Raw genomic sequence first — 27,837 nt, 5'->3', positions numbered from 1 at the left:
TTGATAAAAAAAAAAAAGTATCATCATTCCCTTATGAACTTTTATCCCACAGTCGGGAAAGAAGACACTAATGTCGAAAGTTCTTTATATTTTGATCACTAACTGTGATCCTCTTCAGAAGAATGAATACACAGTAGAAGACATATGTACAAAAATGTGAGGTGAGAAAAAGGAACGAGGGAAGAGCTCAGGGTACGTGACTGACGCTCTGCGGGTCTTGTGAGTTTTTTGTCCCCTTGGAGTAAATGAGGTAGTAGTTGATTGACAGCTGAGGTGGTAATGCAGTCAGGTGACCATTGACCATTTCAAATATTAAAATTAGGGAAATATTTAATCAGGGAAGACTCAGTTATTTTCCTTCTGAAACTACATTTTGACTTGTACATTATGAAAGTTGCAAATAAAGATCATCGCATAAATTGGGATGATGCTGAAATAATGTATGTCAAAATGTAGTTTCAGAAGGAAAATAATCGAGTCTTCCCTGATTAAATATTTCCCTAATTTTAATATTTCAAATGGTCAATGGTCACCTGACTGCATTACCACCTCAACTGTCAATCAACTACCTCTTTTACTCCAAGGGGATAAAAACTCACAAGACCCATGGAGTGTTGGTCAGGTAACCTGAGCTCTTCCCTTGTTCCTTTTTCTCACCTCACATGTTTGTATATATGTATACGTCTTCTACGTATTCATTCTGCTGAAGAGGCTCACAGTTAGTAATCGAAATATACAGAACTTTTGACATTAGTGTCTTCTTTTCCGACTGTGGGATAAAAGTTTATTTTACTAATGTGCTACTACATTACTGTGATTCCCTTATGAGTAGAGATTTTGAACTCTCATAGGCAAATGATATGTAGTTCTGGTCCACATGGGCACCCAAAAACTCTCCCAAAAGTATTGACTGCATGTTACCATGTAGACAATACCCCAGCTAATTTGATCATTTATAAAAGTGTAAAGGGTTCTTTGATTATATAGATAGGAGGAACCAGGAGCAAGAAGAGTTCAGATAATTATTATTTTATTATTATTATTATTTTTTTTTGTCATGAAATCCCCGTGAAAGCTAAGAGGCAACTATATTCGTATACTGTTTTGTGAGTTGTCTTTGGAGTGCTAATTGTTGTTGTCACAAGTCACAGATTAGCCAGCGTGTTAGGTCAAACTTTCTATTCTACCTTTTAGTCCACTTCAGGTTGGTGAATTCAGCTGTTAGTATAAGTAGATATTATGTAGTTCATTCTTCATGTTGACTGCAGTTCTTACACCAAGTAGAAATGTACCTTAGTAAACACACACACATGCACTTCAACATAATTAGTAGTGGTCAAGTTAGCTTGTCTGCTTTTTGAAAGAACAAACGGTAACTGCTGTACTTTGCTGCAGCAGTGATGGAAGTAATTTTACTATGGACAGAATAATGGTCCATTTTTTATTTTAAATCTCTTGTGGTCCACGTGTTATTTTTGTGTAAATCTAAAACTGGCTGCAATTGTTGAATAAAGAAGTTGAAATGCAGTGAATGGATCGGATCTAGGTTTCTAAAATGACGGAACTGTGGAAAAAGATCCAAATTTAAAATACTAAGAAGATTTGAAGTCTTGGCCCTTGCCTTTTTTTCATTCCATCCTTGCTGCAATGCTTCACATGCAGACTGCTTGTATTTTGGATGCAAAATCCCCCATTTAAACGACAAGCTGACCCCAACATTTGGCTTCACCAGAACCTTTCCCCTGTCTTGTTCCCCTACTGCAGTTGCTTTCTAGCACTTGAAATACAGCCCATACTCTGGCACCTGGCTTCCCAATTTGTGTATCCCAGCCTCTGTCCTCTTAACAAACGCGTGCACAGTAGAGGAACACCACACCACGTAGAAGCCTCACATTGCATGGCGAGCCACACAGCCCAACATTGCAGAATGCATTTCTTAATGATCCCCATTCACCTGTGCATCCCATTTCTTGCAGCAATTGCAAAAGCTAAAGGCTGAAAATGAAAAGTTGAAAGCCGAGAACCGGGCCCTGACTCGGGTTGTGTCGAAATTGACCAATTCAGCCACAACCAACCTGGGTAACCTGGCCAGTGCAGCCAATGCTGCCAAATAGGTAACTGTAGGGCCACGAGGCACACTAGGGTGTGATGTTTGCACTGCATGGGCCAACCCTGCGCATGATCAAGACCCACCTGACCAGAGTCAGGCAATTTTATTTATTATTATTATTTTTTTTTATGCTTACTTCCACACAACCCCTCCTGTTTGATCAACCTAGTCCTCACACTTTTTTCCATCTCACAATAAAATGCTTTTTACCTGTGTTTACCAATGTTATCATAATTGTTGTTTACTATGTATACCATCTATACACACAGGCTTTGTACCATGCCATGTTTACCCCTGCCACAATTGTTTTCTCCACTTTTTTTTTTTTTCCCTCAAGCTGATTGCTGTACACTAGGGCTTTTCACTGTGTTTTTTATTCATGTAACACCATTTCATTGTTATTTTCATCACTTCTTCCAATGCTTAAACAGTACCTAATTACATTTTCTTTCCCCATGTCAACTTGACCTTCTCCCTTCTTGATTTTACTTTTCCACCTTTTCTTACCCTAATATATATATATGTGCCCCTTCCTTTCATAAGTGGTTGTGCGCCGATTCAGAAAATTTTTCACAAACCAGAAGATGGACTTTTTTCAATGAGCTAATATTACTTTTTTGATGGTTTTTTCTTGACAAAACTGATTACTAGGTATGGTGTGTGCTAAAGCGTCTTTTAAAAGCAGTGTTAGGAAGTACTCTACATTGCGTTTATTTTTAGCATGTTCGATTAATTTGTGTGCTATAATTTTGCGATATTCTTTAGAACTAGCATGAGTTTAGTTGGCTTTGGTGTTGTAATGACTTTTATATTGGAGATAACAAATATTACCATACATGGGAATGTTGCAGAGGACCTATCTGGAAATCATTTTCATGAAAGATAATTGTAACTTCTTTATATTGATTGCAAGGTGTAAAAAGATTATATTTCTTTCACAGTTGATGGAGCAGTTGAGACAAGAGAATCAGCGTTTAAAGGATGAGAATGGGGCTTTGATTCGAGTCATCAGCAAGCTGTCCAAATAGAACTGGAGCATCAACAGAGGATGTTTGAACCTCTAACAATGGCCTAATGTTTGAGGGATGCTACCTTGATGTGACAAGGTTTTGCTTCCATGAAGTCATCATGAACCACAACTTTAATAACATAACTTGATGATGCTTCAGTAATGTGCCATAGGGCTTTGATTTGCTTCATAAATGTTTAGTAGCAACAAATTACACTGATTTATATATACACATACATTATATATTTGTACGAGTGTTTGTGCATGCGTGTGTGTGTGTGTTCAATATTAAAATCTTCAATTGGTATTCATTTGTTCAGAAATTTGGATGTCATGATGGCACAAAATATTTAAGAATTGTTATTGATATTGTTATTATCACGATGGCAGTATAGGAACTATGGGTGACTGATATATGCTGTTACATAACCTTTTGTAACTAGGATTACAATATAAAGTTTTGGAAAGTCAATTTCAATTAAATACCAGGGCACTCTGAACTACTACCCCCTCCCTGTTTTTTCACAAGGCTTTAGTAGAAGATAAACAGGATTCATCCCTTCTACAGTAGTATACTTTTCCCCTGGGCCAAAGTAATTTTAATCCAGTTACATGTGGATACAGAAATTTGTAATTTTATCACCCACTAGAAAGTTTTTGGTTTTCTCATATCCTGCATAGATCCACTTTGGGTAGTGTTATCAAATACAGTCAAGTGAACAAGATATTCATCATTCCTTATAAAAACTGGTACTATCTATCTATATACCGAGAGCTTTTTTCCCCCTTATAAGGGAGGTAGCCAAGTCAGAGGCACAGAGTACCTCTTCCCACCCATTTCACTCCCACCACCACTTTCCATCCCTGCTCTTCATGGATGATGGGTCATCCCCGCATCTGCCAACTGCCCTGGGTCAAATGCAATGCAGCAAGACACTGGTACAGTATAACTTAATCTTTCCATAAACTTGGTTTGCTGATATTTGTGCTTTCCAGTAGCAGGACATTCTTGAGTAACAACAATTTGACAAATCTCATGAAATTGAAAATGGAGCATATATAACTAGAGTAATGGGGTTCAAGTGTTAATTCTTGCATTGTAGGATGGGTACCATGGTGTAAGGATGTCTCATTTCTTGTATTTATGGTTTATTTGAGCCTAATGCATACATATGGGGTTGGTACATTAACTTGAAGGCAAATTAGGAAATAAATAATATTAAAGAACCTGTGATAGTAAGATTGGGAAGTTTTAGACAAACTGAAACAGCATAGCTTTAACCCACACATTTACAGACTTAGGTTTTATTGTGTGTGTGTGTGCATGCATGTGTGTGAGATATATATATTTATATATATAAATACAGTGTATATATAGTGTATGTGAACATTAATTTATTTTTGTTTGTGTATCATATTTATATGTATACATGTTTATAATCACACATGTACACACAACTAGGGTTCAGAGTCTGATATTATTTTATTTTTATTTAGTTATTATTTTTTTTCCTAAGGGTGCAATTGACTGTTTGCCCTGTTATGTAAGAATTAAGTTGAAATTGGTATACATGTGTGTGTGTGTGTGTGTGTCTACATGTGTATGTGCTTGCATACACGTGTACACTAGCTTTCTCCCCGGGAAGAGGTTTGCATAAAGAAAATATGTACTGCTGGGGTACCAATGCAAGTACATTATTGCAATATATAAGAACATTATCTACAGAACACAACAGAGGACCAATCCAAGAACATCTCAAGAGAATAGAAATAACTTTCTTTATGGAGAGTTTATGTGGTGTGGTAATCAGTACATTGACTACATGTTCAGTCGCTGACTTGTAGGCCAGTTAAGAGATGCTCCCACCATTCACCCATCCAACACTTGTTTGTTCTCTCTTGTATCTTGGATCCTTGTGGATGCAGGGACAATCCTGCACTGCCCCTTGTCCACTGTCTGGGTCAGAAAGTGCAGCAAGATGCAGCACCACAGTAGGGGCCAACAGCCACAGATGGTTTACTTAGACTGCCTTCATTATATGACAACCCTTCCCTCTTGTCCACTCATGAGTTGAAAAGACAAGGAAAAACCCCAATTAGCTGTATCAATTTATCATCTGTTCAACCATTCTCTACTGAAACGTATCTCTTGCCATCTCCTTCCCAACTCAACAGATGTTCCCCATTTACCCAAGGCCCCTTTCACTCTGCCCATCCCATTATCTGTCATTCCCTCAAGTCTGGGAATGGGATAGATGGGGTAAAGGGGCCATTGGTAAAAAGGAAGTCACTTGATCAGGAAAGGGAGATGGGAAGATGTCCGTGTGTGTGTGGAGAAGGGTTGTCAATTAACGATAAATTGACACTGCCTGAAACAATGACATACACCAGAAATGTTCAGTTAGTGTTATAGAATCTCATGGAGGCATTCTATGAGTATGCAAATCCAGGTACACTCCCCAGCTTTCACTACTTTGCTAACTCTAATCATGACACAAGAAATTTTGTCCAAGTTTCCTCTTTTGAAGAAGACATTGGGTCTAGATTGGCTTTCTTGTCTGGAATGAATGGGAGGAATTTAGTTTTTATTTTACGTACAGTTGACTTCCTTGATGGTTTTGGTATTAAAAAGTAGCTGTGCCAGTTTTTTTAAGAATACAAATATCCTGTACCAGTTCTAGTTCTCTTATGATGTGAATAGACTTGTCTCTGCCTTAGATTTGAGTGAAAAAACACACACACAGTGAGCACACAGGTGTGGGTGTGTATTTGTAGAGATGTATTTACTTAGTGTGTATGTGTTTATGTGCATGTGTGTTTGTGTATATATAGTGTAACAAGCTGCACTGCTTGGCTGTATGGTCAACCATCCTGATTTGCTCCAGAAATTGAGTATGTATTTTGCACACAATTTGCCAGTGTTCATTGTGTTTATGTATGAGTGTGAGTATGCATGCATGCAACACCAGGTTGCGTAGTAAAACACATTGAATTTTCTTTTTTTAGCCCTGGGCAGTTACTGGTGGTGTTGTTAAGATTCATATATTTTTGGTGTAAATAGCTTTCATCCCCCTCTCCACAGAAAATCCAACACTAGTAAATACATTCTCAATTGTGTTTAGGAAAGAACCACTGTACCTCTCACCAAAATCATTTCTTCAGTTTAGTTTCCTTGAAAAACATTATGATAAGTATGATTGTAAAGATTATATGCCATGGCCAGTCCCATGTTTTTGCTCCTATATTCTGAAACAGTATTTTCTTATAAATGCACTTGGCATGAGAGCAATGGGCACCTTCTCAGTTTCACTCCTTGCATTGTCTCTGCTGCTGCTACTGCTACTGCCGCTGCTAACAGTATGTGATTGCAAAGACATTGGTTGACCTGCTTAAGAATTGGGTGAGCGAGTGCTGCGACTAATCTCCATAGAAAGGCTAAGTGATGGAGAAGCACTGCCTGTTGGTGATTCCGACTACTCCAAGCCCAAGATAGTTACCTTAGTCCACCATGCCTGGCCTTCAAGAATACATGCCATCAATAAACCCATGGCAACAGTCATGATGTTGCCTCTCAGGTCTTTACTGGAATGGAAAGACAGTAGGCAGAGGTACCAATACCTTGTATACCTGTTGTATCCAGTTTCCCATTGTCATGTCATAATTCACCCAGTAATTGTTATCTTCCCAGGAAGTACCTATTATCTTTCTATGCCCTGTACCCTGTTACCATCAATATCCATTACTTTTAATACTCCAATATCCTGTACTCAAGGTACTGCTTGTGGTTACCTAAAGTGTTTGGCCATGGTGGTGCATATGTCTGTAATGTGATTAGTAGGAGCATACAATTTCTTTCTTTATTTCATTTTATTTTTTTTCTTTATTGTAGACGATATCATGCTTTTGTGTTGTTCCTAGAAAAGATATTTTCTTTTAAGGAAAGCTTGGGACATAAGCTTTAGACACCTTAGTCTCAGGCTAGGTTAGTTTGTATGTGCTGGTGATGTACTGTACTGGCGATATTGTCTATATTATGATCTTACCTATGTACATTCATTTTTTCATCATAATGATTCAAGTGTTGACATACATATAAAGTTTGTTGCAGTTGTGTGTTGCAAATTGGCACTGTTCCTTGTGTCTCTTTAGTGCCAGCATATGACACTACTTGATTTGTGTACAGAAGAGGAGGAGGAAGAAGAGTGCACCAGTAATAATGTTACGTTGTGCCTTCAGTGTGTGTTACCGTTATCATTAAAATGAGCCAAGAGTTAGAGTTTGTTATTATACTCTAGCTGTGTATCATAGCTTGCTGTAATCATCATCATCTTTAAGAACAAAAACAAACTGATATATGTGGGTTGGTTACAAAAAGTGTTTGTTGGTAAGGATAAACTGTAGAAGCAGCCTAGTCAGAAAATTGTTACATTTTTTTAGGCCTTTACTTATGATGTGTAAGGGGATTTAAAGAGGAGATGTTAGAAAAGAGGAAAGAAGCAGCGGGGATTTAAAAGGAATAAAATTTGAGCTAAGCATATTGCGTACAGCCTACCAACCGCTCTTCTCAACAAGTGGTGATCTGCTACAACTATGCCAAGTGCCTTCGTGTTCTTTCACAGCAAACAAAGAGCAGTGATTTTGTAAGTTTTAAGTTATTGCATTTCATAAAAATAATTGTCATACATTGGTCTTGCCACTTTTTCTCTAATATTTGTCAGCAATAGATTGTAGTCAGATTTTTTGAAATCCTCTAGATAACTATAGCAAATATTTAAGAATAAAGATATTTTATAGTTTTGATGTGTTCTTTATTAATCCTATTTAAAGCTAAACCTTCATTGCAACACTAATCATAGTTGCCATGGACCACCAGAACAAATTTGAATATTAGTAAATGACACCAAGTGGAACATGCAACTCTAAATGGAAAAAAAAAAATAAGAATACCCTTACAGCTGCAATATTACAAGTAACCATTCCCATGGAGAGAGTTCTCGTCTGAATAAAATCTGGAGAGAGGGGTGAAAAGGGAGTTGGGAGAAACTGTTGATGAAAGAGTATTGGAATGGTTTGGACACATGGAAAGAATGAGTGAAGAAAGATTAGTAAAAGAGGCTGAGGGAGTGAACATAAAGGGGAGACCAAAGGAAAATGGGAGGGGAGCAAGTTGTTGTTTGCAGATGACACTGTGCTTATGATGGGGTCACAAGGTCAAAGGTAGTTAATGATGGAGTCTGGGAAGGTAAGCGATACGAAGAAGTTACAAGTAAATGAGGGTAAAAGTAAGGTGATGAGATGTACAAGGGGAGAGGGGGGGGTAGCAAATTGGAAGCAAGTCTTGGAGGAAAAAGGGAGGAAATTGATATTTTTAAGTTTTTGGGTATTTAAGTATTTGTGGCAGGGCTGAATGGTAGCCCAGATAATACCATAATGAACCAATGAGCAGGTGGTCACAAGTTTAATTCATGGGAACCGCTGCAGGCTATGCCTCGTTGGTTCCCAACAACCCTGGAGAGGCAGCCTTACACCTTGCCTCAACTGATGGGTTTGCTTTACTAGGGATTTCTCACTTCCCTTTCCATAGGAGTGGGATGGTGATTTTGAGTTTATGTGGCAGGATAAGGAGCAATGTGGGTGGAGGCAGACTAGAGTGAGGGAAGGAAGAAAATGTCTTGGAGCATTGATAAGTGTCATGGGAATGGATGCAAAAAAAATTGCATGACAGGGTGATTGTCTCTGACTGTACAGTATAGGGTGAGGACTAGGAATTTGAGAGGCAGAAAGGAGAAATTTTAATGAGTTTGAGATGAATGTCTGGGAAGTATGGTGGGTGCTACCAGGTTGGATAAAGTGAGAAATCAAGGCAAGGACGAGAGTAGGGGTAGAAAGGGAACTGGCAGATAGGGGTGATGAAAGATTATTAGGATGGGCTAGGCACGTGGATAGAATGAGTGAAAGGCTGGTAAAAAACGTGAATGAATAGATGAAAGCACTAGGTCTAAAATCTATTACTTTCCTTTCTGGTTTTCTGCATATATATGTACATATATATATATATATATATATATATGTGTGTTTGTGTATTTACCTAGTTGTATTTTACAGGACGGGAACTATGCTTGTTGTGACCCGTTTTCGTATCTCTCCACGTCCATTTTTTTTCTTGAAATCGTGTATAGTTCTGGCATTCACTGTTCAATTTGTTCCAGATATCGATCACTCTGTGTGGGAAACTATTCTTTTTCAGGTCTCTTCTGTAACTCTTTCTTTAGTGCATGTGTGTGTTTATATATACACATTTCCAAAAGGCTCCCCCTTATAAGGGAGGTAGCCAGCAAAGACATTCACCACCAGTTGCCCATCCCACGCTTATTTGTTTTCCCTTTTGTCTTAGCTCTTTGTAAATAAAGGGCCATCCCTGGATCTGAACCAATTATCCCCATCACTTTACTGTATTTACATGTCAACCTTCCCTCTTTGTTCATTTATTTCGTTGTCGGCACCCCACTCATGTCCGAGTATCAGGTTTTCAAGAAGAAAACCCTTTGGGCTGCATCAATTTATTATCAATTCATAACCATTCTCAACTCGCACCTATCTTGCCCTTGCCTGCTCATACATAGGAATGATTTATTAAAATGGGACAATGAAAAAGCAAGAGGACACAAAAAACTCAAAAAGGATTACTATAGATGAGACCTGTAAAAAAAATAGGCTCCCACATACAGTACTGGATACCTGGAATAAATAAGATAAATAAACAGTGGGTGCAAATAATATCAAAGATTTTAAGAAAAAACTTGATGCTGAAAGATACAAAGACGGGTCACCATGAGCATAGCTCCCTTCCCGTATAATACAACTAGGTAAACACAAGGTCCCATTTATCCATTTCATTCTTGGATCTCTCCTCAAGTTCACTTCATCTATCTCTTCCTTCCACGGTCTCTCTTCAGTCATTCTTTCAATATGGGGAGACACATTTATGGTAACATAATAGGAAAAAATAATGAAAATATATTTTCCAAATTTATTTTGGAAATGAAATATAAATTATGATCATATTGGTTAAATTACTTAAACCTGTAAACCATGAAAGTATACAAGTAAAATTTTAATTACAAGTGTATTTCCCTGCCTCAAATTTGACCACTGAATCAGATTTGTTGGCTCAGGTCTCATGACTGAGTAAACCTTACTATGTACTACATAATGAATACAGAAGATTATCATTTTTACATTGTTAATTCTTTACATTTCTAAATTATGAAATGACACAAATTTCCACAACTTTAGCAAATTCAAATTGTATGTAACAAATCTGTAAAGAATAAATTGCACTTTGAAGCCCCAAAGAACATTTTAAAAGAACTATGTACACTCCACTGAACTTGGCACACCCGACGGGTGAAACCATAGGCTGCTTGTGTCTACTACACAAGTGATCTGTACTATTTGTGGTGTTGTCATCAATGACCATCTGGAGTGGGAACTTTGTTACACATGGTGTCTGAAATAGTCTAATTTATGACTAATCTACCACGTTTCTAAGAGAAAACCTCTACAGCTGGATGTCTATCCTTTCTTAACTTCATAAAAGGGAAATCTGCAAAGACCATTTAAAAGTGATTCCGTTTTCAAAATGTTTCCAATGGGCCAGTTTGGCTAACTGGCATATTCTTCCAGCATGCAACATAGGTATCAGCACATGGTGGTCCTGCAAGACTTCTGTCATAACCATTTCCTATTTACCCGTCTTTAAACCTGTTGATACCCTAACCTCCATAGGCAGGTGCAGCCCTCGGGAGATCACACACACTGTCTCTGGACTGGGCACAAGATCTCTCTCTCTATTACCTTTGTATTCTCTTCACCTTTTCACATAAGGAGAGCTTACAACCTCCTCCTCCTCATTCTACTACTACTACTACTATGACTCATACTATTACTACTCATAATACTACTACTACTACTATGAGCCAATGACAAAGGAACAACACAACACCAATACAACACGGAGAAAATTCAATATTTCTTCCTAGAAAGATCTGTGGAAGGGCCCAAGGATTGATGCCAGCCACTGTGGTTTTGCAGGTTTCTAGTTTGTGAAAATCCAGGTAACTAGTAGTATCATTATGCACTATGAGCCCCCACACTCCCTTTTTTGTCTAACCTATTCAACTTTCCACAAATTTTTTATTTTCTTTATCTGGTTTACTTCCTGAGAGGAATTTTTGGCAAGGGGAAAGGATGGTTTTGGACTTTCATAGAATTGGAGAAGGCATGTGGCAGGGTCGATAGAGAGTCACATCAGAAACAGGCGTGTATTTACCTAGTATCTTAGGGGAAGGGGAGCTATGCTCGTGGTGTACCGTCTTTGTATCTCTCCATATCTAGCTTGCTCTTGAATTATTGTATTATTTTTGTACACACTGTTCTTTTGTCTAATATGTGTTCCATACATCCACCACTCTGAGGGGAAAGCTGTTCTTTTTCAGATCCTTTTTGTGTTTCTTTCCATGTCCTCTTTTGTTTCTCTTACCCCAATTTAGTAAGTCTTCTCTATCAAGGACTTCCATGCCTTTCATAATTCTTTAGATGGTCAACAAGTCACCTCTTTCTCTTCTTTGTTCCAGAGTCGGCAACTCAAATTTCAACAATCTTTCTTCATATGAGAGTTTTGATAGTTCTGGGCCAAAAGTAATGATGAGATGTATAAGTAATCTTAGAACAAGTCTTGCTGCCCTTCTGAACGGTCACTATCTCTTCCGCCACTCTAGCAATGGATGGGAACTGACTTATGATAAAGATTTATAATTTCTATTCTCTTTCCTCAGTGTACTCGTACCAACCTGCTTTTATGTAGCTTATATTCTCTTGCATATAGGCTTAATTTTCCTTCTAGTTTTGTAGTGATCTTTATTGGGTAATGGTCTGAGGGGAGTCATGTATGATTTCCCATGTTAATTGTGTTCAGAGGGAGGAGGAGCACTGTTATGTCCATGAAAGTGTAGCCAGGTGTCTGGGTCTTCTCCATCAGATTCTTTATCCTTTCCTGGTCACTGGTGCTGCCCCTTAAAGGTACATTACACAGCACCAGTCTATCCTAACCAATTTAAATTGTCGATACAATGACCAATAGAACACATACTGCACATATTAAAATATCAGTAATTGAACATCCGGAAGGTGCTGAGATGTCAGGGAGGGTGGAGTGTATTTGGAGATGGAATGGGTGGGAATGGTTTTATGCCTTTTTCTTTTTGGCTACCTCCCTTGTAAGGGGGAAAAAGCCTTGGTATATGTATGTATTTATGTATGAATAAAACTAATAAATAAATAAAAACAGCATGTTTTTATTTCTTTACTCATACCTGGAATAAGGTGACTAGTTTGGGGTGATGAGAGGGTTGAAACTGCTACCAGTACCCAGCAGTCATCAATGCTGTGCCTCATTTCCTTGGCTGTCCTCTTGCGGAATATCCTGGTTCTCCATGGTTTCTACATCAGACAGAAATCTCTTAACGTCTGTAACTGAAATCACAGACAGGACATCATCATCTTGGACAATTACCTCATCTCTGGTTTTTCTGGTGTCAGGCAATGTTGAGTGACAAGGGTCCATTTTCCTGCTCCAATTCTGATCCTGCATTGCTCTCAGTAGAATTGCTCACACATTTCACTGTTACATAGGGTTTATGCTATCCCCAACTCAGGAAATTAATTTGCTGATGTGTCTTCCTTAAAATTCTCTGCAGTATGCAAGACCTTGTTAGGCTACCTAATTGTATGCTTCTGCTCTATTTCCTCAGCTGATTTAACAAGAAAGTATCACCAAAGAGAATGGTTATGGTGGACAACAAGGTATTTGATAATGCTCCCTGACACATACTACCAAAAAATATAAATGAGACAGATATCCACAACAACGACAAGAAATGGGTTACAAACATCTTGGCTGGCAAACAGTGCAAAGTAAACCAAAACAATAAAATATACAGGGCTAAAAGACTGGTCAATGGAGCAATACTCTCATCTGCATTATAAAAATCTTTTACAAGTTATTTCTCCACAGTATACCCAGAATATATGGATGGTTTGGACACATGGAAAGAATGAGTGAAGAAAGATTAGTAAAAGAAGTGTGGAAGGCAGAGGTGGAAGGAGTGAATATGAGGGGGCGTCCTAGGATGAGATGGATGGATGGGGTGAAAGGGGCTTTACAAAAGAGAGGAATGTCTGTAGAGGAAGGACAGGAGATAGGGGTGAATGGAGAAGGCTTGTGTATAGATGAGGCTGTGATGCATGAGGGGGAGTGGGTGGGGGATGGGGGGTAATTTGACACAGCCCAAAGGGATTTCTCCCCATCTCCTTTTCTGCATGAGGGGACGGAGAGGGGAGGTCGCCGAATTTATGAAGTGGCCTTGCTGTGGATGTGCTGTGTCTTGCGACACTGCTTCTGACCCAGGGCAGTGGACAGGATGCAGGGATGACCCGTCATCCAGGAGGTGCCAAGACAGAAGGGAGGGAGGAGGGTGGAGGGGAGTGGAATATATGGGAAATGAAATGGGTGGGAGTGATTTCTATAACTTTTTCTTTTTGGCTACCCCCCGTGTAAGGGGGAAAAAGCCTTTGGTATATGTATGTAGACCCAGAGCATAACACAAAAGTACTCGCCTATGGATACACATACATCTAAGCATGTAAAGCCCAAGCCCCCTTACAAGAGGGTGGTGGCTAAGTCAACCATATACCCCTGCATAGAGCCGGTGGCCAGGCTCTACGCAGGGGAAATACCAGCCTCCGGAAACATATTCATAATCATATCACTCACCACTCCATTAACACACTGAAAGACAACACAATGGTGCATGCCAGACCCCCTGATATCCACCCTTCTGAATCCTCTTTCCCACGAAAGGACAGAGTCCACCTGGCCAGACTGCGGTGCGGCCACCACCCAGCACTTCTAAGCTACCAAAAGAGCCTGGATGACCGCATTGTGAACAGCTGCCCAGGATGTAACACTTCACCCCATACCATACAACACATAATGGAAGACTGCATTATACACAATCATGCACGCAAACAACACAACATACACTCTATAAAGGATTTGTGGGAAAACCCAGTTTCAGCTGTGGCATTCCTTGGGGAGACGGGACTGCTCAGACAGACAGTCTAGGGAACGACAACAACAACAACAACAACAACAACCACCATATACCCCACCCTTCATCCATCCAAAATCAAATTTTTTGTCCCTTTTATTTTAGCTATTTGTGGATGAAAGGTCAGCCTCGTCCTCCACCCCACAGCTAAGATGCAAGGCAACATGGCAGGGCAAAGAACCTCCACAGCAGGGCCCAACAGCCAAAACTGATTCATCTTTAATGTTTCACCACATTATGACCCTCTCCCCCTCATTCACTGGAGTATTTGCTGAGCAGACAAACAGGAATCCTTTTGGCCCATGTCAATTTCTTATCTGTTCACAATCATTCTCCATTCACACCTATTTCTTATCTTTTCCCTCTCCTACTTAATAGACTCATGTTGCACCTATATTTATTAGTTATATATTACCTATGCAGATAATCTGACAATAATAACCCAGCATAGCAACTACAAAATAGCTGCTAAAAACACCTAAACTTTGACAAACTAGGAAAAAGAGAGAAAAACTAAAATGGAGGCCTCCCCTCGGGTATCATTAGTAAATTGTTTGCTCCAGATGACCATGACTGCTTTAATCTAGGTTAAAGACATGAATTCCCCCTCATAGAGAGGGTTAGGATGTTGTCTCCTGATGGAGGGAGTTTTGAATCAGGAACTATGTTCTATGCCCTTGTGGTGTACACATGCACTGGTATGGTAGGTGCAAGTTGATGTACGTGGAGTTGGGTGGTAGTTTGACCTGACTCACCGCTCGAAGGTTAGGATGGGTCAACCCAATTAGGTCGCGTCTGGTCAAGGCATCAGATCAGCCCTGGGTATATGTATACCACCTGCCCCGAGTGGGCAAGCCACTCAGCCAACTCTGTCATCCAGTGCACACACTGTATCACACCCGGACAGTTGGGCCATACTTCCGTATGCAAGTTGCTAGGCCTTCGCGCTGGTCCCCCCAAATGGGGTGGTGGGGGGTGGTGTCATGTCAGTCTTAGGCCACTGTACAAGGATCCACCAATAAAGCACCAAGCCACACCGAGTGTCAATTACTCCCTACATCAACGGTTCAGTAATTAGTTTCACCCAGAGAGCCTTTACTTGCCTCCACTCAGACCTCATGCCCATGAGGTAGCGATGCTCTAAACCATTTGGCCAGTGAGCATCCCTGAATAAAAGAAACATTCAATCGTATAACTGAATGCCGAAACCCTTCCATTAGAAAAGAACCTGGACTCATTTCTGTGATTCAAATCTCCTTCATTCCACACATCTAGGATCTGACAGTGCAAATCATCTAGAAAATAAACAGACCACAATCAGTAGCAACTATAAGCTCTGGTTAACAGAATAAAACTTTTATCACAATATGCAAACATTTCATGAGAACCACATTCAACTATGCTTCCACAGAATGGTTGCAAAGAATCAGGAAAACAAACACAGACACCCTACCAAGTATAGACAATTAACCATCAAGAATAATAAGATACATTAAAACTTCTCAAATAGAAAATTTGCATAGTAGACCAAAAATTTTCCCCACCAACCATCACATGAAAAATATCTACAAAGTTGACTGCAAGAGCCCTCAACCCTCCTCACCCAATTCATTATATTACACAAGCTCAATCAATCAATCAAGAGAGAGAGAGAGAGAGAGGGGGGGGGGGGAAGCAGCATACTACTTGAGCATTAACAACCTACCTGCACCCTACATCAATCCATACTAAAACATATTCATGCAGATCACAAAACAAGCACTTGAAAACTGGCTACCAAATCCCCTACTCCATCAAACCCCTCTAGACATAAGTCCAACAGAAAAATACCTCCCAGGAGAAGTACGAACCACCTCAGCATGACCATATTCAGGTCACCACCCAACACAAACAATACCGATACAGGATAGGACTGGCCACAGAAGCAAACTGCCCTTGATATATCTATCATACAGAAGACTCCAAAATAACTCATTCTACTATGCCCCACCCTAACTATACCCAAACAACACAATATTTCTTTCATTAAATTGCAGGCCAATCTGGTGACTGTTGCCAGCTGTCATGGGTTTCCTGCAAGAAAGATCTGGGGCAATGAATCAATTGATTCCTCAGCCAGTGGTTCAATTTCCAGTAGTTGCTCTGAATCCTGCACAGCAACGTCCTTGATAAGAATGATTTACTAAAAAATTACAATGGAAAAACAAGAGGTCATGAAAAGAAACTCAAAAAGGATAACTATAGAAGATATTGGAAAAAGAATAGTTTCCCACACTGAGTGCTGGATATCTGGAATAACTTAGATAAAGAAACAGTGTGTGCAAATACTATTCAAGATTTAAAGAAAAAACTTGATGCTGAAAGACACAAAGATGGGTCACCACGAGCATAGCTCCCTTCCCGTGTAATACAACTAGGTAAATACAACTTGGCACTTCTTAACTTTGCAACTGCTGCCTCAGCAATTTCATACACAACATCCTCTGACACAGACTCATAGCTTGGGACTTGGCAGGCTCCTGCGAGAGGCAGGTCATGGAGCTGCTGCGTCCTTTGGAGTGGGTTTGTAAATTTGTGGTAGGAGTGCATGCCAATCATTATCATGGTCAATTGCTACAGCAGTGATTTTATTCCACAACTGCAAGACAAACTCCAGTGTCTTGTGGAAGTTCTTCCTTTTCCAGAACTTCTACACAATTATTTTGTCAGTGACCTCTGGAGCGCTGGTGCCAGAATGCAAATTTCTAGGCAATTCTTCCGCAGCTGCAGACTTCTCCCTGGCCTCAGTTGTCATTAGGGTTGTCGATATCTCTCTTATCAAGGCCAGTGTCACCTCAAATCAAATCAACTTCTTTCCCAGTCCCTGTTGTCATTCATAGGTATAGACAAACCTTTCATCAACAGACTAATAGGTTAAAGCCAATTGTCCATAGATGGGAAGGGATTATTTTTTAGTTATAAAACTACTATTGTAACTATCAGTGGTTATGATCATAAAGTACTATAAACACGAATATATGGCATAAAAATATAATGTACTGTATATATACAGTATATTGTTACAATATACTGTATATATACAGTATAATTGTATATACAATCATATTGCATGTATATACAGTATATGCTGTATATATATATATATATATATATATTCTGTGTATATACTATATATACAGATACAGTAATAAAAAATACAGAATGACACAAAGAATAGCATCGCCAGCGCTCTCTTTCAAAGGGAAAAATAATTCAGTTAAAATACCATAACATTATATTTATTATGTAAAAATGTACATTACAATTTAAATGTTAAATTTTACTTACCTTGTGTATATAATGAAAATTTTTTTTTTTTTTGCAGTGATTATATAGTGGGAACTCAGATTGGTTTGTTATTCTGAGTCAGAGAATCTACGATGTTCCTCTGAAGTACTGGCCAGGTGATGGAGAGATAGTTGGATAGGTTTTTGGGATAAAAAAATTAATCCAACTTTAATTGCTTTCCACACTTATACTGTTCACGAATTATTAGTTATCTTAATGTGCGGAGGTGTTGGTAATAAGCTTGAATGGAAGGATCGTCTATAGTATCGACGAATTGTAATTGTCAATGGAATCTCGTAGATAAGATATTTTTGGTTTCACTACCGCCTCTTCTTCTGTCACTGCAGCTGGTAAATTTTCGAAAGTACACACCTACGCAATATAGCATTAGAAAATAAATACCAATTTTGTAAAATACAATACATCCACGTAATTTACGTTTTTCTTGGCGAAATCGCTAACAAAAGGTTGCTAAAAGCGATAAATTTACAAACAGCCTCTAGGGCTGCTTGAGACGCCATCTTTGTTTTGATAGATGCTGTGGTCAAAGAAATTAAAGTGTGATGAATTCGTCTGTTCTAACCTAACCTGCATTTAGTAATGCGATATCTGTATTTCTATAGGCCATCAGGGTAATCGTTGTCGTCTGAGATGTTGACGACCGGTTTCGGTATCGTATCCGATCGAACTGAGCTCCATAGCTGAAATGCAGGGCGTATTCCAGATCCCATGGTCACAGCTTCGTTCGCTAGTATATTTTCTTTCAGCGGGACAGGAAAGACCAAGGTCTAAATATACAGGTCAGACCGTTAGAATTCTTCTGCGCAGCTTCTGACGTCATTTGGCTGAGTCCATTTTCTCTTTGTGATACACTGAAGAAAACTGTGAACCGCCAAGGAAGACAGGAACTATAATATTTTATATATTATATATATTATATATTCATATATATATAGACAGGAACTATAATATTTTATATATATTTATATATATATTTTATATAATATTTGTCAGAATATAACTAATTGCGTGGAGCGGTGCGAGCGAAGGCAACGTCATTTTCCAACGACGGACCAGCTTTAACTGACAGCTATAGGACCCGCTAACCCCACTTTGAACAGCCAGGTGACGTTCACGGGCCCGCTGCACCAATTCCCTCGAAATTCGGTCGGAAGTGGTTAGACCTTATATTCTTAGATCTTGGGAAAGACAGCACGGTTTCTCGATCCTATTGCCGCAGCTTTGTTCGGTAATGTATTTGCTTTCAACATATTTTGCATTAATTTCCGTGAAGAAAAACGTATATTACGTTGATGTATTATAACCTACAAAAATAGTTTAATTTTCTAATGTTATATCGCGTAGGTGTGCACTTCCGAAAAAATATCACCTGCCAGAACTGATCCTGCCCTTTCTTCCACGGAAAGAACTTGGTAATCGGGATCGGCATAATTCTCCTCAAGCCAGTTTTCAATATATTCAAGATTCACATCTTTTTGTCCAGCATATGATAAAATTTGGTGAAAATCCTTTGGTTCAATGCCTTCAAACTCCAGTTCAGGATCTTCAACCAACATTAATTTTTCCATGATTTTGAAAGAGTTGTCATTTTCATATCTAACAAAGCTGACGTAAAATAGTAGATGCTATATTTCAGATTATTTTTCAATATTGTTTACTGTTCGCCTCTTGTGTCTTCCATACCTTCCTCTTCCTAGATGACCACCAAAACTTCATCCAAATATTTATGTTGATAATGCCGTTACAATTGACCCTTGATCCATCGGATGGATAAATGATGTATTAGGCGGAAAGAAAACCGCACGTATTCTACCATAATTTTTTTCCGAGTTTGAATGTGCTGGATGCATTGTCCATTAGGAGAATAGCCTTCACGACTTCAGGAGCAATATGCAATAATTTATTCACAAGATTGTGCGATGTTATCAACATGTGTATTGAAGATTATCATCGGTGTTATAATTGATATGAATACTAACGGCCCCATGGAGCGCCGCACTAGCGACGGGTAGGGCCCTGGATCTTCGTCAACGGTACTAAACGGTAAACGGTAATTTCTCTTGGAAATTTCGCACCTCGGGAATGAAATGTAAAAACAACACTGTTGAACCAATAAATATTCGCCCTCAATAAAGCAGAAAATTGGCCTTGCTTATTTATTTGCCTGGAACTTTGTCTTCATGCTTAAATAACTGGGTATTTCTCTGTAGAAAACGCCAAAACAAAGCTCGTCTGCATTGTAAATATGGGTATTTTTTTAGTTTCGACCATGGGCGCAATATAGCAATAGAAAATTAATTTTGTAAATTAAAATGTATCAACGTAATATGCAATTTTGTGGGCGGAAATTAAAATAAAAAATACCTTGCTACAAGCAAATATGCTAATGAACGAAGTCGGTAGCATAGGATCGGGACGCCATCTTGTCGACGGCCTCGCTACTTCCGACAGTACCTCGCCAGGTACATTTTCTTGAAGGAATGTTATGGAGCTGAGATACATGCATTCCTTCAAGCTGCAAGAACTTTGTATACCCCGCAAGCTGAGAGAGTGGTTGAAAAGCCCGCCAACGTCTCTCACGACGACGACAACGAGGACGAGCCGGATGACATTTAATTTGCAGGTAATGATTTATTAAACACAGGTTAGGTTAGGTTAGTTTAGGTTAGACGAATTTATCATCCTTTCATTTCTTCGACGTCGGCATCTATCATAACAAACATGGCGTACCATTCGTCCGACACGACTTCGTTACTTACGAAATCTGTTTTAGCACATTTTTTGTTTTTTATTTCCGCTCACAAAATTGCATATCAAGTTGATACATCATAATTGACAAAATTAATAATTAATTTTCTCTTGCTATGTTGCGCCCATGGTCGAAACTAAAAATTTACCAAATTATGTGACAATTGTAGGTCTTTTGATAAGTTAATTAAATTTCAGTCTGAACGGTTCAACACCACTAATATGTTGCACTTTGTTTCGAATTCCATGACGATTAAGAAATCTCCATAGTCAACCATCACTAGCTTTAAAATAATTAATTCCCAGATTGTGTGCGTCACCAAATTCCGTTCCCATGAATTTTCACGTCCACTGGTCGGCGTTGAACGTACTATTTCTATACCGCTTCTTCCATTTCCTCAATTTTAGGAATTTTCATATGCTTGCGATTATGAACAACACTTTTCTCATCTTTGCAAGTATTGACATAAAATTTCACTTCATAACTTCTGAGTTTATCCTTAGCTTTGCGGATGTCACTGTTTCTTTACACCATACGATTGAGGACCACAATGGAAATAAGCTTTATTGTTATTTTGTGTTATCCTCGGCAATTGTAATTATTATTTCGAACTATGTGTTCTTTTCATTATCTGCACTTCATGTATATTGATTCACTGTCAAATAAACTTATTATTATTATTACTTCTCGTGCCCCTGTACGACCGAAACCACAATCTCTAATTTAAGCTATAATTTGTCACTGATACTTAGGTCTGTACGCTTCCTTCTGCTTCGATGCCATGATGAGGACAGAACAATTAATATATTAATCAAAATAACAATTTTAATAGATTTCTCACAGCTACTTTCTTGCGCACGCATTTATGTATCGTACTGTGAAAGGCCACCGCCTCCAAGCAGTCACGTTGATAAGTCATGCGACTCGTTCCACAAAGCCCGCCAATTTTGAAATACATCGCTGAAGATTTGGATTTTTTTCTGCACCCCCACCTCTGATGCTGATTTTGTCCGTTGCATTCGAAGTCCGTTGATGGGGAGTCCGTACATGAGAGGTTTATCTTTACTTTTACAGTTGTCTGGTAGTTTTCTGAAGAATGAAAACAACCTTCCGACTGAATGGCCACACCAATGAAGTTATTTGCAGAGGAAGAAAAATAACTTTCACATTAGGGAGTCAATCTTCTATGTAGGCTGGGTGTACATGTGTGTTGCCAGCAGCCTGTAGGATTTTGAAGGGAAGGCCTAACTCAGTACACTTTCTTCTAGAAATGGGTAAAAATTGGCTATCAAACCAACAGCAGGATATAGCCAATGCTGTCCATCCTTTGGCACTGGTATAGTCTTCAGGCTTGTATACTGCCAAGGTGAGGAAAACAGTCACATTGCTTGGTGGTGTGAAAAAAAAAACAGGTTTCATCTTATGGCTGCAGTTCTGGTTGAGGCAAAACATGATAGTAATCCTAGACTTATCAATGTTCTTCTCTCTTGCCTCATGGTGGTCTTTAATAAATCATGCGGACTTATTCATTTGCTTCAGGAAAAATCTATGCTACTGTAAAAAAACAGCAGTCTGTGCCTCCCAATGCACATATACATGCTTGAAAAACCTTTCTATGAAGGAAGTTGCAGATCCCCCCATTCCTTGCAGCAGTAGTAAAAAAAAAACTAGTTTGTTGCCTAAAAAGAAGTCAAAAGCAAAACCTTGTTTATCCTTACAATGGATAAACAGTATCATCATAGCTGAGCTGTGCCATACACAAATAAAGTTGCTTTGATCTTGTCCTTGTTCTTTAAGAGGGTGCAGACAGTTGATTCATCCACACCAACACCTTCCCAACTTCAGTTTTCTCTCCCTTTGTATGCTGGGTATGACCTGTGTACATCTTCCCCAGTGGTGGGGCATCAAATTGGGTTGACATGGTACATTGTACTATATAACACAGGTTGGGTTCATATACTGTACTACATAATGTTAAAGAGCACAGCCTGAGGTGTATTTACCCAGTTGTATTTTACGGGATGAAAGCTATGTTTGTAGTGACCAGCTTTTGTATCTCTCCGCATCCAGTTTGTTATTCAAATCTTGTATAGTTCTGGCACTCACTGTTTCCCCGTTTAGTTTGTTCCAGACATCAATCACTCAGTGTGGAAAGCTATTCTTTTTCAAATCTCTTCTGTAACTATCCTTCTTTGGCTTCTGTCCCATTTTAATAAGTCTGTGTATTTACCTAGTTGTATTTTGCGGGAAGGGGAGCTATGCTTGTGATGTCCTGCCTTTGTATCTTGCAGTGTCTAGTTTGTTTTTAAACTCATGAATGGTTTTTGCGCATACTATTTCATTGTCCAGTTTGTTCCAAGTGTCCAAAACTCTATGAGGAAAATTGTTTTTCTTCAGTTCTCTTCTATAGCTGTTTTTTTATTTTCTTTCCATGTCCTCTTGTGTTTCTTTTGTCCCAGTTAAGTAAGTTCTCTCTATCGAGTACCTCTGTGCCTCTCATGATTCTGTAGATGGTCAATAGCTCACCTCTCTCTCTTCTTTGCTCCAGTGTCGGTAACTCCAGTTTAGCCAATCTCTCCTCGTATGATAGGTTTGCAAGTGCAGGTGCCATTTTTGTAGCTGCTCTTTGGATTCTTTCTATTTTCTTTATATTCTTTTTGGTACTGGGGGACCACAAAGTCGCTGCATACTCTAATCTAGGCCTTATCAATGTAACCAATATTTTTTTTATCATGTCTTCGTCCAAGTATGTAAACGCCACTTTTATTGATCTTAGCAAGTTGTAAGTCTCCCTGACAATTTTGTTAATCTGTATATCATAGGACAAATCATTCGTGATAATTACTCCCAAATCTTTTTCGGATCCTACTTTCTTTACTTCTTTGGTTCCAATTGTATATTTTCCTGATATTCTGTTTTTGCTTTTTCCAAACTCCATTATGCTACACTTAGTATTAAAGTCCACTTCCCATTTCTGACTCCAGTTCCATACCCTATTTAGGTCTTCTTGCAGTGCTTCACAGTCCTCATCAGTTTCTATTTTCCTTAGCAGTTTGGCGTCATCGGCAAAGAAGCTCATGTAGCAATTCATGTCCTCATCCATGTCATTCATATAGATAGCAAACATTATTGGTGCCAGCACAGATCCTTGCGGTACTCCACTGATCACCTCTTTCCAATCTGAATATTTTTCTCTGAGCACTACTCTCATCTTTCTACCAGTCAGAAAGTCCTCTATCCATTTTAGTAGGTTTCCTTGTATTCCTCCTATGTGTTCCAGTTTTTTTAGTAGTTTTCTGTGTGGTACTTTGTCAAAGGCTTTTTGCAAGTCTAGGAATGCACAATCAGCCCATCCATTTCTTTCTTGCACTATGTCTATTAGTCTTGAGTAAAAGCATATTAAGTTTGTGGAGCATGATCTTCCTTGTCTGAATCCGAATTGTCTTGGGTTTAATATGTCATTGTCTTCCAGATGTTTTACCCATCTATTCTTGATTATTTTCTCACAAATTTTGGCTATGGTGCTTGTTAGTGATACTGGCCTATAGTTGGTGGGTTCTTCTTTGTTTCCTCCTTTGTGTATTGGTACAATGTTAGCGTTTTTCCAGTCCTCGGGTATCTTTCCTTCTTTGAGTGAGCTGTTTATTAAGATGTGTATTTTGTCTGTTAGTTCTTCTTTGCACTCCTTTAGAATCCAGTTTGCAATACTGTCCGGGCCATGTGATTTTTTGACATCCAGCCTTGATAGATGTTCTGATATTTCCTTTAGTGATGCTGTAAACTCATTCATGAGGGGAGATTTCTTGTTTTTATCTATGTCACAATTTGGTATTTTCTCTCTGGTGAAAACAGATTTAAAGTGATTGTTAATGACTTCGGCCATCTCTAAATCTTCTGTGTATTCTATGTTTCCTTGGCATAGTTTCACCATTTCCTGTTTGTTTTTAAGTTTACCATTCACATACCGATAGAATAGTTTGGGTTGCTCTTTGCATTTGTCTATAATATCCTTCTCATGGTTCCTTTTTTCCTCTCTTCTCACATTAACATACTCATTTCTATAGTTAACATAAATTTGCCATTTGCTTTGTTTTTTGTCTTTTCTCCACTTTTTCCAAGCTTTGTCCCTTCTGTCTTTTGCCTCACTGCATCTTTTGTTGAACCAACATTTAATGTACTCTCTCTCTCACTTTTGTCTTGGTACATGCCTGTTTACACCTTCATTGTAGTTTTCCATCAATATATTCCATTTCTCTTCCACTGTTGTTTCTTCCCTGTAACATATTTCCCAGTTTGCATTCCGGAAGAATGTCTTTAGTTTTGTAAAGTCTGTTTTGTTGTACATCAGTCTTCCTTTCCTATGCTTTTCATTCCTCTCTATGTCTATTTCTTCCTTTAGTATAGTTTCGATGAGTACATGGTCACTCTTTCCAATTGGTGTCTCATACTGGACTTTATGCACTATTTCAGGCTCTGTTGTAAATATTAGATCTAGTTTCGATGGCTCTTCATTATTTCTGTACCTTGTGTTTTCACGGATCCATTGGGTCATTGTGTACTCCATGGTCATATCTAGCAGTACATTGCCCCACGAGTCATCTCCTCCTTGCACTGTCATGCTGTCCCAACAAATTTCTTTGCAATTGAAGTCCCCCATGTGTGTGTGCATGTGTGTGTGTGGTGAGCCAGAAAGGTGTCACGTCCTGTGCTGGTGAAATCCAAACAGGTTTTGCACAATCTGAAGTTGCCTTATATTTGGGCCACTAGTACTTACCTAGTTGTATTATACGGGAAGGGAGCTATGCTTGTAGTGACCCGTCTTTGTATCTTTCAGCATCTAGTTTATTCTTAAATTCTTGTATAGTTTTTGCACACACTGTTGCCTTGTCCAATTTGTTCCAGACATCTACCACTTTGGGTAGAAAACTAATCTTTTTCAGATCTTCATGTTGTATGATGTAGGGGACCCTTTCACATAGGCATTGTATTATAGGTGAAATGCACTACAAAAACATGCATTATGTGAGAATGTATGGCATAAACTGTTTGCTCCACACCCCAATTTGTCCACAGTCTGCAAATCAGATGAATAAGTCTAGCATCAGCCAGGATAGAAAATAAAATTGTAGAGAGTATCCAGGTCAAAGGAACTTATTATGGTTGGGGTTTCGTTTATCCTTAATATGTATTTGCCAACATGAGGGTAGCATGTTGATTCAATTAATCTGCAGCCCCATAGTGGCTGCCAATGGTCCTCAGAACCTCCCACAGATCTCTCTGGGAAGAAGTTTTGGACTGCTGTTTGTGTTGTATCAGCGTGGGACTGTTTCTATGTCAGTGGTGTGAGATAGAAAATGGACCTCCCCTATGGGAAATGGAGCCTCCACTTAAAATACTATTTTCTTTTAATAAAAAGATAACATATAAAATTTTTATTATTAAGTATTGTTTATTAAAATATGTACAAAATGTACAATATTGGCAATGAAACAAACTTCACTGATAGAATCAGCTGATCAGTGCTTAATATATTTAACATAACACAGGTTGAGTGTTCATTCATGTTACCAACAAACATGATCTTGCCAGACAATTCACAAGTTGAGGGAAAACCAGAGAGGGATCCCAACATAACCAACCCTAACCTCAGTATAAATGACAATGAATGCATATTTAAGTGCAGGGTCCATTTTCTATAGGGGTAGGCCAATTTCAGGAGGGTCTATATTCCAATTTACACTGGCTGAAAATGGTATGCAACAGAAGAGAGCAGTCACTGGTTGTAAGTTCCTCATGTGGGTAAAAGTTTAATTTAATAGAGAGAGATCTTGGGCCCAGTGTGGAGATGGAGTGTCATCCCCTCAGGGTGGCACCTAATGATGGAGGTGATGGGGTTAATGAGTTTTGAAAATGGGCAGATTCCCTGTCCATCTTGCAGGACCACCAAATGCAGGTACCTTTCATTGGTCCTTGGCATACTGAATGTGAGGGTGAGGGGTGAGACGCTTGAAGAAGTGAAGAGTTTTAAGTACTTGGGTTTGCATGAGGCAGTGAATGGAGTGGTAGTGAATAGAGGAATGCATATGGAAATAAATTAATGAGTAAAATAAGCAAAGTGGGAACCACCAATTTTATGCTCTAAAAATTACTTTTGATCCTTGAGGCTCCTTTCTGGATACCCAATACCTAAGTTGATTTTTTTTCCTTGAGGGCAGTTGAAACTGTATCTATCTGAAGCTTCAACTAGATGTGATCTCTTCTAGTGTGTACAGTAAACCCTCGATATAACGGATCTCAATATACCAGATATCAAATATAATGGACAAAAAATCTGACTGGACAAACCCTCGCTATGACGGATTTTCATCCATTATAGTGAGGGATCCTCAGTTATAATGGATCTTTGGATATAACAACAGACCCCTGTCCCCATATCGTCCATTATATTGAGGGTTTACTGTAATTTCTAATCCTACTAATTTCTAATACCAGACAAACTTCGGGATATAACAGATCTGTCCAGTATTTCCATTGGATATAATGGATCCTCGGTTATAATGGATCTTCGGGTATAACGACAGACCCCTGTCCCCATATCATCTGTTATATCAAGGGTTTACTGTATATATGCTTTGACTTGGCCGTTCCCCTAGGAGGAAAGGGCCTTTGGTACATATTTGCTTATTCACTCTATTTCTAAAAAAAATATTTGTACTGTTTATATTTGTCTCTGTCATCATGTTCCCAGTATACCCCTATAAAAAAGATTCCCATGGTCAATAATTTCCTCTTCTAAAATCTTACCTTTTCTTTTGTTATTTCAAGAAATCTACCACTGCATCTAATTCATTGTATATATATATTTTTACACATACGAAATAATAAGCAATGGCAGGTATAAACAGTAATTAAATTAATTAAACATGGATCTTCAGAGCCCTGATAAAGATACCTTTACAATGATTTGGGGTCAACCTAAAGTTGGATACCAATTCACTGATTCTTATGTTATATCATCTGGAGCAAGTATGGCTACTCATCTATGGATTCCTTAAAATCTATGTACACTAGACATTACTAAATGCAACTACAACTTATCATACTTAAGCTGATGTCCACAAGAGATACATGTTTTACAGTACTCATCTTCCTCCTCCAAATACTCTTCCTCCCCATATTCATGTTCATGCACTTTATTGGATCTTGTGTATAAGCTGCTCCGTACATTCATTCTCAGTTCTGAAAATAAAAGTAAAGAAATTGCAAAAATTATAATTATGCCTTATACATAACTGCACATTCTCGGTAATTTACAATGAACCATACATTGCATAACTAAAAACAAAATTAAGATACTCGTACGTTATCTCTGTAGCAGAGGAAATTTCTGGTGATTTACAATACTTTTCATCAATGTCAGAAAAAACACACTATTAAAACATGAAAGAAA

At 38.7% G+C, this 27,837-nt stretch overlaps 2 protein-coding genes across 14 annotated transcripts in view; one reads left to right on the top strand and one right to left on the bottom strand.

The window, feature by feature from the left end:
* The window catches only part of Mbs (Myosin binding subunit), a 374,604-nt gene extending 366,687 nt beyond the window's left edge, over window positions 1-7,917 (top strand). For 7 of the 8 annotated variants that reach the window (XM_076191445.1, XM_076191439.1, XM_076191441.1 and 4 more), the window contains 2 exons: window positions 1,977-2,114; window positions 3,052-7,917. In XM_076191445.1, the coding sequence (XP_076047560.1) occupies window positions 1,977-2,114 (138 nt within the window). In that variant the 3' untranslated portion in view covers window positions 3,052-7,917. The remainder of the gene's footprint in view (window positions 1-1,976; window positions 2,115-3,051) is intronic. The other variant, XM_076191440.1, reaches the window with a different exon arrangement.
* The window catches only part of Xpac (DNA repair protein complementing XP-A cells homolog Xpac), a 29,139-nt gene continuing 8,473 nt past the window's right edge, over window positions 7,172-27,837 (bottom strand). For 2 of the 6 annotated variants that reach the window (XM_076191450.1, XM_076191449.1), the window contains one exon: window positions 25,642-27,626. In XM_076191450.1, the coding sequence (XP_076047565.1) occupies window positions 27,475-27,626 (152 nt within the window). In that variant the 3' untranslated portion in view covers window positions 25,642-27,474. Of the gene's footprint in view, window positions 12,654-25,641; window positions 27,627-27,837 lie in introns of those variants that run through there. The other 4 variants (XM_076191447.1, XM_076191446.1, XM_076191451.1 and 1 more) reach the window with 3 other exon arrangements.

This window comes from Oratosquilla oratoria, chromosome 10, assembly GCF_046742065.1.
Source record: "Oratosquilla oratoria isolate Oo_2021 chromosome 10, ASM4674206v1, whole genome shotgun sequence".
NCBI lineage: Eukaryota > Metazoa > Arthropoda > Malacostraca > Stomatopoda > Squillidae > Oratosquilla > Oratosquilla oratoria.
The sequence above is the reverse complement of the archived record's forward strand: the minus strand, read 5'-3'. Positions and strand labels throughout refer to the sequence as shown.